Source organism: Drosophila yakuba, chromosome 3L, assembly GCF_016746365.2.
Source record: "Drosophila yakuba strain Tai18E2 chromosome 3L, Prin_Dyak_Tai18E2_2.1, whole genome shotgun sequence".
NCBI lineage: Eukaryota > Metazoa > Arthropoda > Insecta > Diptera > Drosophilidae > Drosophila > Drosophila yakuba.
In genome coordinates this window covers 14,644,909-14,657,671 of record NC_052529.2, presented here as the reverse complement: position 1 = coordinate 14,657,671, position 12,763 = coordinate 14,644,909, and the positions used below count along the sequence as shown (strand labels likewise).

Sequence of the window (12,763 nt, the reverse complement as noted above, 5' to 3'; positions counted from 1 at the left end):
TACTTTTGATTATAAACGAAATAAAATGAAAAGACGCCGGAGAAAGAGGATGAAATTATTTCTAGCCACTAATCGCTGCCTGAAGTCGACCTAGAAAGGCCTTAGCCCAGCCGCAGAAGATCATCTTCTTTCTATTTCATTCGGTTGGACATGAAAAGCCATGGAAAGGGACAGGAACCCCCTGGACGACATAGTGAAAGAAAATGTCTGAGGTTTTCCTCAGCACGATTCGGCCCGACCAGCATATAATTTGAAGATTTAGAGAGTCGCGTTAGACAAGATCGCATTTTGCATGCCAAATGCTGGGCACAATTTGTCCTCATGCAGATCCCAAAATCCAAAACCGAAACCAAAACCAAACCAAAACCAAAACCAAAACTAAAACCAAACCAAATCCGAACCAAGTTCAAAGTCGTGCCCAGAAATACCTCGCCCCTCTCGAGATCTCGAGAACTTTCCGCACTTCACTCTACATCTCCATCCAAAGAAGGTCATGGACAGATCTTTGGGCTCCCTGCAAATCTTCTCGCTTCGGGTTTACTGCCTCTACTGCCTGGTCTGGTATTGGCCAATTGACTGCAAAGATTTATTATGGAAATCTATAAAAAATATGGCCACAGATTGGCATACATTCCCTCATGGAAGGGGAGCCCGTCTCTGATAGCTTTATAATATTTATCTACCTTTCTAAATCTGTCCTAATTAGGATTCGATTCAGCTGGGCATTCGATAAATTCTTTTGGTCTCAGTCTCGATTCAGCTTTGTCTTAACTTCCCCTGTATTGCTTTGTTTACTGGATGAAATGCACAGCAATGCGGAAATATTTCTATAATTTGGGCACGCACAGTGGAGACTCTAGAAGGAGGAAACCATTTAAAATGTATTTTCAAATCAATACTATTAAACTAAGGAGAAATGAAGTATTATTATCGGAACACGTCATTAAAGATGTAAAAGAAATGACTAATTTTGCATTGACAAAATATTTAGTCAACCTTTCTTGATAACGGCTCAAACCAATTACTAATATGAAATGAAAAAAATAATAAAAATGGACTTTTGTTTAGTTACGGGGGATAACGGACTATTAGAAACTCGCTCAGTTGAAGTGGGATTACGTCAGATTAATGTAATATAAGTAATAGGTACCAGAAATGAAAATGGCAAGCCAATCCCAGTGCTTTTATCTCAGCTTTCCGATTCCATGGCCATCGGTTATGCATTCGAGAACTGATAGAAAGGGGATTGCAAGGGGATGTGCTTCGATTGATTTTATTGTCCAGTAGTCGCTGTCTGTCTACTTTTTCCCTAGCCAAATTCCCTCTGCCCGTTGGCTACTGACGATTCTAACTGTAAAATTACAAACTTGTGCCCCTTACTCCCCACTCCCCACTCCCCACCAACACCCTACCGACCCCCCTTTTCCTTTGAGCCAAGAGTCTGGCTGATTCTCATTTAATGCATTTCCTTAAGACGACAACGTCGACGTCGCCGAAGACGACGACCAGCACTGGACATCGAACAGTGGACACTTGACTGGAGTCTGCGGCGGACAGTGAACACTGGACAACGCGCACCGGACTTGTGTCAGCTAAATTATTTCCACGGCTCGATTCGATTCCTCAGCTCGTTGGGGCTCTTTTATGGCCAACTTGCACGCATCTGTCAGTCTAGCGAAAATCTCCCGCCCGCCTCCTGTTTTTATGACCTCTGCCAGCGGCCAAGTTATCTCGCAGCCAACTACACTGGGAAAAACGGCGTAATTGGAAGTAATAAATTAGATATAAACTACCAATTATCTAATGTGCTCTGAAGTATTGGGGAACCACACTCGTTATATGGTATATATTAATCTTACTAACTTTTATATTAATGTTATTCGAACAAATCTATTTCAAATGCAATATCAGAAAATATCACTTATTAAATCTACCTCTTTTGGTAGGTGAGTTAAATGGTATTTATTGAAATTTATTTTACATTGCACTGTGAGTGAAATAGTATTTATTGAAATATATTTTACATTCGACTGTGATACATAATTTGATACTGCCTTTGGAACAAACATTTGTTTGCAGTGTTGGCAAGGCGAGAGCAGGACAGCACGGCTTTTACCGTAATTCTTTGGAGCTGTTCTCTAACGAAGCGCGTTGCTGGCGCAACGGTTGTTTTCCCTTTCTGGCCAGCATCCGAAAATAGAAAAATACACTGAGAAAGAGATGGGGATATTACGGCAGAGGGAGACGGGCAGTGCGCATGCGTGACTGCCCAATGCTTCTTCTTCTTCTGCTGCTTCTTCTTCTTGGCTATCTTGGGTGAAATAGTCTTCCTGTTTCGGCCTCTTCTTCATCTGCATTTTATGGCTCTTTTGAGCACTGCCTCTTTTTTACTCCTCTGCATACTACTTCTCCATCGCTGCACTCTGTTGCAGTTAATCAATTATAACGACTCTTGATTTCCTTCCTGATCTAGATCAAGATCTCAGTTGCCTTGCCAGTTTCCCCATTTATGTATGTGGGTTCACATGTTGCATGTTGCATGTGTGGGGACTTTACAGTTCTCGCTCCACGCATTAAGTCATTTGGGTATCGTGGAGATCTCTCCTCACAATTCTCCTCGCAAGTCTCGTCTCATTTATTCGGCTCACTCTGGGCGATTCCTGATGTTATTAAGTCATTTCACGTGCTTGATTTGTTGATGGCTTTATCGCTTCCACTCTTTTTAGGAGCTTTTACAATGCAATTGCACTTTAATTGAGTTTTATGCTGGCCGTGGGTAGTATAATTTGTGTCTCATTAACAGTTTTTGGTCATATTTCTAATTGGCAATCGCTGCATTACCTTTATTGTTCATTTATTTACTATTCCGGTGACTTTAACAGTGCTTTAAAACATTATATTGTTAATATGTAATAAATTTAATGCACTTGAAGACTATTAGAAATAACGTTATTAACTCAAATACTGCTAGGATATCTTAGTGACCTTCCCAGTAGATATTTAATAGCCCAAGCAAAGGTTTAAAGGTTCACAAGCGACTTTAGTATCTTTTGCTCTTGCAGTCGAGACATTGCAAATGTTTTAATGCACTTGGCAAACAGAGGAACATTTTTGTCTGTTTGCAATGTTTGTCAGCTTGTTGCAGAAGATTACAAGTGGAGGAAAGAGGTATTGGTCTATGGGGTTTTTCCTGGAAAATGATGTGTTGTCTAGCAAGTCGCTGGTGTTGCAATAACGGTTTCCGTTGCTGTTATGTAAACTTTTCCTGAACTTCTGCCAAATTAATTAACGCTGTGAAAGGTGTAACCCATTAAAAAGTGAACGGGAGTGTTGGAAAGATAAAAAAATGCAATGAAAATATAACTTGAGAATGTTTCGAGTGCATATTTCCCGCTTAATGGCATTTTTCTTAGATTGAAGAAGTGCTAGGAAGTGCCAAACAAATGTGGGACATTGCACAAAGCCATCTTTTATTTTTAAAACACATTTAAAGCTATGCATAAATATTTATTGTTTAAGAATGCAATTGAATGGTGTCATACAGATAATAACATTGAAGTCCGCTCACTACCGCTGACCATTATTTAATAGAAGGCAATCTCCGCAATTTGCAATCGCAACGAACCAAACTTCCCCATCACAAAAAAAAAGGAAAAAACAAAGCAAACACATTCAGGCAAGGCTCGAGTACCATTTAATGAGATTCCTTGGGGGCGCCAGACTGAACTGGTCCCTGGCATTACAAAGATGGACAAACAGATGCTGGCGATAAAGCCGAGATGGAGGAGGAGGAGGATGGCTTTCCAGTAGCCGGGGAGAATCTCGACTTGTAATTATTAACTTACGGCATATTAATTTATTATTTGCTATTTAATGTGGCCAGCCCCCCAAAAGGCTCGGCTCCACTCCACTACACTCCACTGCACTCCTTCATCCATCCTTCTGGTATTTTGCTGCCAGGCTGCGGGCCGAGTTTGCTTTTTTGACATTTGATGTATTTATGTGGTCTGGCCGAGACCGAGACCAAGACGTCTTCTTCGCTTTTCTGCTCGCTGTGAGCGTTTTGTGGGAAACTGTCCTGTCATGTGTTGAGTCCGCCTGGCATTCGCTTTTCTCTATTTTGATTGAGTGATTTATTCGGAAATTGTTGTTCTCGCAAAAAGGTATAATTAAATGGGCATAATGATGCCAAAGGGAAAGGCCAACGCACATCAAGATGGGTGGAAGAGGGTAGATAAAGGGGATCGGGCCAGTGATTTAGGGAGAATCGAGTGGAGTGGGCTCCACAGCAGGTGCTCCTTTGGGAAATTGCTCGTACTGGTAATGAAATCAGATTTACGTGGCTCAATATTACTGGGAAATTACTCCTTTAGAGGGCTTTCGATGGAGCTTCAGTGAACTATTGAAAAGATAATGTGAGAAATCATATTTTCTACTCACATGAACATATATATTTTCTAGATTAACTTAAACTGTTGAGACTCTATCTAATAATTTCCTTCTAAATCAAATGAATAAAAGCTTGAGTAACTTAGCATTTTCTCTTACCGGTAGCAATCTGCAATACAAAACTATCCATCACCTGCAGGCAGGTGTATAGTATCCGCCGCCTCCCTCTTTTCACAACATTTACCCCATTTTAGTAAATCTTCTATTCTCGTTGCGGGATACTTACATACATATATCTGAATAAATAAATAAAAAAGAAATGATTTCTTTGTTTACACACAAAGCACATAAGGAAGTTATCGAGTGGTCAAATGTGCTATAAATAAATGCATTTAACTTGTGGTTTTCCTGTAGCCTGCATTTTCTCCGGGTTTCTTCGTTCTTCTCCGCTGCGATTCTCCTACTTTTATTTATTTCTTTTTTGTTTTGCAACTCTTAGAATTGTTTTTAGCCTGGCTTCCGGCGACATCAAACTGCCGTTTGTTCTGTCTTGGACCCACCCCCTCCGTCGCCCACTTCTTTAGCTGTTACTCGCGAATAGAAAGAGAGGGGAGCAGCGCGAAGAAAGGGAGGCAGCGAGTCTCAGAGCAGCTGCCCATTGGCGTTTGCTCCGCTTGAATAATCCAACTTCGGCTTGGACTTCTTATAGCTTTTTCAGCTTCTTGCCCTGGAAGACAGCTTCCTCTTCTCTTCATGGTTTCTTCCCTGCTTCTTCTTCTTCTTCTGCTTCTTCTTTTGGGGGCTTTGGTCATCTATAGTGCTAGTTGTGCGATTTCGAGTTTTGTTTTGAAAGTAATTCGTCTGTACGATAGCCATGTGCCCGTAATTATGGATTTCGGACGACGGGGGGGAAATGGTGCTGAGCGGTGGAGGAGGCAGAGGTCCAAGTTCAACCCACCCACATTTTATTGTTATCGCTAACAATGGCCAAGACCAACAGAAATAAAAGAGGCAAGGGCAAGAGTCGCAGAAGTGTAGCACAGCTGCTGTCTGAATCTTTTGCAAAAGACGCGGTAATGGAGACCTAAAATTGCAGAAAAGGGGGATTCCCAGTCGCAGTGGGACATATGGCTTGTGGGGTCTGGGGATCAAAATCGTTAGCTATTTGTATTTACTTAAATTACCGCAATTGGGCTTTTTTTTTTTGGCTATTTTCAGAGTTGCCATTTTCTTTCTGCCTTTTGTATTACCAACACAAATCATAAGGCAGCTTAAACGTTTTTAAACAAATTGATTCAAAGCTGAATATATAGATCTTTTTGTATTAAAAGCCAATTGGATATAATTCTAGACAGTTTTTCATCTTTTTTGTATATATCATTTTCAAAAATGATTTTTTAAGTTATCCCCATAATCCAGATGCCCAACCCTAGGATAGCGCATCCAACTCACTCGCTTCAAGATATAAGCAAATAAAAAAGCCATAGACAAAGAGGAAAAAGTCCAGGCAACGGCCAAGGCGAAAAAAATTGCATAAAATGCCAGAGGCAAGCAAAATGCAGGCCGCAACTGCGCTGCTCCGCAGAATGCTGCAGAATCGGATTCAGAATCAGAATCAGTCGGTGCATTGAACCCCGCGGTCTGGGCCTGGTCCACAATTCCATTCCACTGCACGCAAAACTAGAAACGTTCCTCTGCCGGCGATCGCAATATGTACACACGGCCATATGGCGGAGTGATCGGTGCATTGGCGGTATCCGGGGAAATCGGGGTATATCGGGGGATATGGGGGACCAAAGCTATAGACATCGGACGGACTTTCGCACGAATGCACAGGCCAACGTGTGTTCCAGCTGTTGCCACTGCCACAGTGGTCAGTCGCAATAAAGAAACTCAAAATATGTAACAATTACAATTCAAACTTGAATATATCCACAACTCAACTTATTTACATATTAATGGTTTTATTTTACCAAACGAATTACTGTCTGTTCCCAAGTTATTCACTAGAAATTATCTGAGCTTCTTATTAAAAGCATTTTACATTTAATATATAATAGTATTTTAAAATCTTTGAATTGAATTTGTAATAACATTTTTATTAATTACAAAAATATATTCCAAATTTAGTTATATGTACTATAAACTATTATTCCTTAACGAGGGAACACTGTACTTGGCGTTGAGTCAGCCAGCGATTAGAAGCCTAAAAGGAAGTAATGTTGCAGAAAATGCAAAAAGCGGAGAACGCGAGCGGGAATGAGATGGGACGAGATGGAAAGAGCGAGAGAGAGAAAGAGAGAGGGATAAGATCAGGTTGCCGCTGCGCCTGCGTGGAAGAACAGGACTGTTTCCGTCTCTGTCCAACGCGCAAAGTCCGTCTCTTTCTGCTACGTACGCCTGGCGATTTTTTATGATGACTAAAATTGAAAAACGAAGCTGCGGTAAAAGCTCAAGAGTCCTCCCTCCCCCTCCCCCTCCTCTCCCATCCCCTCCCCTTCCTGGGTTATTATTGTTGTGGTCTTGGGGTCTCTTGGCGTGTGTGTAATTATCCAAGGACGCCGCTGAGTAATGAAACGACCTTGAGTGCAGCCCCACACACAAACACACCACACACACACACACATAAAGCCTGGTGTGTGTGGACTTTGGGCGTGATTTTTTCTCGATTTTCTTGGGCATTACTTTGGCAGCAAACTCATTTGTTACACATGGACAAAAGAATAGACCAGAGCTGAGCAATATATAGTATAAACCGATATGCCCAACAATTTGTCAGCGTCACGAGCTGTGGGGGCGGAGGGGATCGGGGGGATCGGGGTGATCTGCAATGGACAAAAGAGAACGCCCACCGCAAAAGCACAACACACCGAAATGGTCAGGAAAATAAAATAAAATAATGGAAAGGAAAGGAATCGGAGAAAAGAACAAAACCTGCAAGAATCGAAATGAATGTGAAAACGTTTGTATTTGTCTGGCTGCAGATCTTTGAGCCGCAGTAATCGATCTTGGCAGAGATATGCCAACTGAGTTATGAGCACAAAGCTATTTTGGGAATGCTTTTAGTGTTCCTAAATGATTGTGATCGAGATAGCAGAACTTACATAATATTTCACAGAAAACCATATGCTATTGCACAATAGCTTGAATTAAACAATATCAGCTTTCACAGATATACAGAAATATTTAAAAAAGAACCTTTGTTCATATATTAAAAGAGGGGAATATTTTATTTTAAGTGATAATTTGCTGTTTAGGAATCTCCATTTAATAGTTACTTGCTCAACATACTATCTTAATATATATCAAGATTTTAGCTCTAAATTGAATATTTATTTTCGCTCAAAAACATATTTTGCAAATATTGATAACCAATCTGATATTCTTTAAATTTATTGAAGAGTGCACTGTAACATCGCTCCGTTCGCGTATCTTTACCAGCTTCTCCATCATCACCATCATCTTAGCATCGACTGGAACTAGGCATTCAACTAATCAGCCACAGAGCAAAAATTATTGCCATTTTTTACGCGCTGCTTCAAACGCGGCAGAAACCGCAGCCACCAACAAACATTGTACTTACAGCACTTGTACACTGGAAACAATGAAAACAGCAAAAGTTTTTGCAGCTAGTCGGTTCAACAATCAAAAGCCAGAGGACACATTTAAGATCTAACCATAACTCTTTAGATGACAGTTAAAATACAGTTTTCGGAATTGGCAATCTAACATCATCTGATTGCAATGTTATTAGTTTTTGCATAGTGTAGCTGTTTTTGTTTCGGTGGCTATTATCTGAAGTTGCTGTTGTTTCACTGCTGGCATGCCAACAGGCTATCCACCATTAGGCCATAATCATCATCACACACGCCTTGGCCAAGGCCAGAAACATAAACCCAAAACCCCAATCCCCAAGCTCCAATCCCCGATCCCCGATCCCCAAGCAACGATCCTCTGCTCGAGGAGTGGCAAATGCCTTTTGTCTATGAGAAGGAGGGATAAGGCCTCTGGTGGCGAGGGGAGCGGATCGAAGGCAACTATTTTTAAGTATAGGTTTCGGTTTCATTGTTGCATTTCTTTTTGCGTTTATGAAATTAATGAACAGCTTGGCTCCGATCCGATCCGATCCGATCCTCCTTGGCTCCCTCTTCATTCTGGTAAACAGATTGCGGAGGCCGAAGCCTAAGAAAAAAGTTAAGACGGTTGCATCATTTTCTCGCTGACTCTTTTGTTGTTGCCCATTTATTGACCCGCATTTTTTCGGCCTTTGCGCATGCGCAATTTGTTCAGATTTATTCAGATTTGTACAGACCCTCGAGCCCATCAGCTTTATACAATTGAAATGTAAACAACGTCATCGCTCGCACATCCATTTGCCTCTTTTTTTAACAAATTTTTTGTGCCTTTGATCACTTCACTCATTTGCATGTGTTGATCGCTGCTTCCTTTTTCGCACATTTATTTATTTATTTATCTTGCAATTATCCCACCATCAAAGTCTCATGAGCAGCTCTCAGTTTTATATTCAATTTTCAGTGCCTAAGAGATATTTTTAATGACATATTTACTTACTCTTGCTTTTTCTGTTTTATTCCAGGTATGTGTGAAACTGAATATTTGGGTATTTTTAGATGCTATGGCCATTGCAGATTGACAGTGAGTCACTATTTTTTCTTACTAATATTTTTAAAAATATAAGATCGCTAAAAATGATCTTAATATCTACAAGCTTTTCCTTCAATTTTGTTTCATATTTTTGATAACTGTGTCTCATTACAATTTTTACAAACGCCTATGGAAACAATTTCTCATTTGCCCTAAAAATTAAGTAACACCGTTTACAACCTTAAAAGTTCACCCTCGCAAAAGTTCAGAATCGTAAAAAGTACATCATTAATAACTGGAAATCTATCATATTTTCATAAGTTCCCATCTGTAGATGGCGCCCCCAAAAGATTTATGTGTATCTTCAACTCGTGAACTTTAGAGCGCAAATTTAACTGTCTGCCGACTTGGCCAAGATCCATGGGGGTGGACAGGGACTTCGGCGATCATCGGATGTGTTTTCGGATGCGGTTGCGGTAATTAGTGGGATTAATTGGTTTCGTGTTCGGTGTGCTTGGCCCAGACCTCACCTAGTAACCTGCATTAAACAATTAGAATCGACATAAGAGCTGCCATTTCAGTCGCCGTCGGAGGAACCAGAAATGACTCAAGTCAAGTCAAGTAAAGTCAAGTTAAGAGTGGCAGTAGAGGTGGGCTCCCAATTTGGTTGCAAGTCCAACTCGGTTCCAGTTTTCCATTCAGTTCCATTGGGTTTGCTGTCAAATTGCGGCGGCTGCTACCGAGATTGTGGGCGTGACGACAGCCCACACTGACATCCAATTGGAAATATGGAAAAAGAGATAAAATACAAATAGCAAAATGAAAAACGAACAGCGAACAGCGAAAAGCGAAAAGACCAAACCTAAAGCCAATAAGTGGCATTAGCCAAATGTGGTAAAACCATTTGGCAACTTGTTAATAAGCAATTGCACAGCACAAATCAGATGGAAGGTGCGTTTCATGACTGTGTAGCAGATACTCTAATGAAAAAATTTCAACATTTTTATATAAAAATTAAAAGTGAACATTAAATATTTTCAGAAAATTAATTCGGTTTTTAGTTAACAAATACTCCCATTTACTTTCTAGTCAGACAATGGAAAGTTAAGAAAAATTAAAATCATATCACAAGCTTTGTTATTTATGACAGTCGCTGTAAAAACTTCCATCGATATGTGTTAGATTTTCCATCGTTATACAGCAAATTTCCCACAATCGCTTCTTAGGTGTGTTTCGATTTGGATTTCCCATTTGTTGTACCATTTGTCTGCGCTTCACTGACCACAAAGAAACCGAACCCAACCCAAACCCAAATCCAAATCCAAACAGAAATCCAAACACAAATCCATAACACCGAGCCCCATATGCAAATATGCAAATTCTGCGGGGGGCTTACAAAGATAAGTGTGACAGCTGAGCGACGATTTGTTGAGAAATTATGGACAGTAGTTGGCCGTCGTAAGCAAATAACAATAAATTCATCTGTGGGTTGGGAAGCAGGAAGCCTCTGTTTTATTTTATTTTTTTGTGTTTTTATGTGGGGTCCTGTAACGCCCACTCCTGCTACTGCCACTCCCACTTCGCTGCACGCCCACAGCCACGCCCCCGCCGAAACGTAATGATGTGCAAGACTAACTGCATTAGAAAGTCAGAGATTAAAGCTTAATGCATGTGGAAAGTGGCTGGGAGTGGAGAGGGGAAAATGGGGGGCACAGAGGTATGATCCTGATGCCACATTTCGAAAATATATTGCAGGAAGAGATGAGAAATGAGTGGATACCTTTTTTACATGATAAACAAATTGGGATGACTGATCCAATGTTCAAACAAGAATCGATTCATTTCGCCCTTTCTATTTACTAAGCATGAGCACAATTATATTATTATTTATTGAATCCACAGGTGTAACTTAAACAGTTTTGCCAAATTATATGTTAATCACATTTATCTGGTCTCCACAATTTAAAAACATTTATGTATAACTGCATTTAATATCTTCAAGTCCATAAATCATGCTCAGAACTTTTGCCTTTCATATTTTGTCGCATATAATTCCCACCAATATTAGATAAGCTCTCCGCCAAAACCGAACTAAGCTCTAAGAAACTTGTTCAAGCAAACTACAATTGATTAGCCTCGGGATTTCGACTTTAATTTAAAGCAACATTTCAATTTCCACCAACACTGACAGCTATCTCAATTGCCTGCCCGCTGCAGCAGTTGATATGCCATTTAGCTAACAACCGACTGTCAAAATATGCTTATTTATTGTAATAATAATTCATTTGATTAACTTGCAATGAAAAAAGCGAAACAAACCGAAAAACAACAAGCTAAACTCCCCATTAGCCTTTCTAAACCGTGGCCAGCCCACATCCCAATCCCCTTGGAAACTCCACCATTAAAAGAAAAAACGCTCACGTTTAAGATGTCCAAAAAAATAGAGAGCGACTTCAATTGAACACCACCACCGGTTGACTACTGTGTGGAAAACGAGCCAGCTATTGATGGCTAAACTATTTACAAAGCCACAAAACTCCGAAATAACCGCAATATGTAAATACATTTATATATAGTTAAAGGCGTTGTAGAACATAAGTATCTGGAATCTTCTGAGTAAAATAAATTAGATACTTAAAACAATATATGTAGATACTTGCCTTCTTCTTATTATATTCCTCTTATTTGAAAGACGATGTTTTTTATTGAGTAAAAGACTTGTGCAATGAATCTATAATCTAAAAGGCTAGTGCAATGAATCTATAAACCATCAATGCCTTCAACTAGATTCATAAATTATAAATTTTCTTAATAAAAGAAAAGCATCTTTAGCAGTTATATCTTGTAAATATGGGCAGAAAAATAGCCAAGAAGCCAGCACTGGGAAAAGCGCTCTTAAGCAAAAGAAAAGCACAGCCTCCGCCTGCAGCAGGAAAAGGAAAACTCTAGGATTTTGTATTTTATTGAGCCATTATTAAGTTATAAACACGCTGCTATTAATACAAACACAAATAAATATCGAACGAGTATGTGTTGGTTTTGTCTTCGCTCTTTTTTTTTTGGTCTCGGACAGTCGGAAGAGCCAAGTGAAAGGTTTTCCCATTTCCCAATGCCAGGACTATGCTCGATTCGTGGAAAATGTGTGATAAATAAATATTAGACCATGCTGGATATTCTGTAAGCTCGGTTAGTGGGCGCAACATTTGGCTGTTGTTTTTATAGCCCGCTCGCTTCGTTTTAATGGCCCATTTCGAATGCAGTTGCCAGGTTTTTCTTGTGTCAAGTGGGCGGGCGGCCACCGAGGGGTGTGGCCCCGCTTTTCACATTTCAATTTGTGAAGCATCATTTCGCCGCTGAGATTTGGGTTTCGATTATAGCGTGAGGCCATCAAAACTGAAAAAAACAATTAGGCGAAAGGATTTTCGAAAGGGCAGAGACCAAGCCACATGTTCGGAGATTGTCATTCAGTGGGAAACACTGTGGGAAACTCACTGCCTGCTTAAAAAATGTGATTATTTATTATAATAAAAATTTAAAAATGTAGTTAAACCTATTCAACAATTATTGGTAACTTAACACTTCTAAGCGATGAATACTTATACCTTCTAATACTTAACCGGAATGAAGTGAGAAATCGTTGCCATTTTTATAAATTGCGCTCAACTGTCTAAGCGCGGCAATTTGTTTCCGTTGAATCCTGCAAGTTAAAATGGCAAACGGAAAATGCCTATGAAAACGCTTTTATGACCATTTTCATTTTCGTGTTTGC

General features: G+C 40.0%; 1 protein-coding gene across 5 annotated transcripts in view; it reads left to right on the top strand.

The window, feature by feature from the left end:
- The window catches only part of LOC6534098 (serine-rich adhesin for platelets), a 112,762-nt gene that overhangs the window by 54,462 nt on the left and 45,537 nt on the right, over nucleotides 1-12,763 (top strand). The window contains exon 4 of one of the 5 annotated variants that reach the window (XM_039374540.2): nucleotides 8,987-11,288. The exons of the other annotated variants lie outside the window; for them this stretch is intronic. Coding sequence (XP_039230474.1) covers nucleotides 8,987-9,087 — 101 coding nt within the window. The 3' untranslated portion in view covers nucleotides 9,088-11,288. Of the gene's footprint in view, nucleotides 1-8,986; nucleotides 11,289-12,763 lie in introns of those variants that run through there. 5 annotated transcript variants of the gene reach the window in all.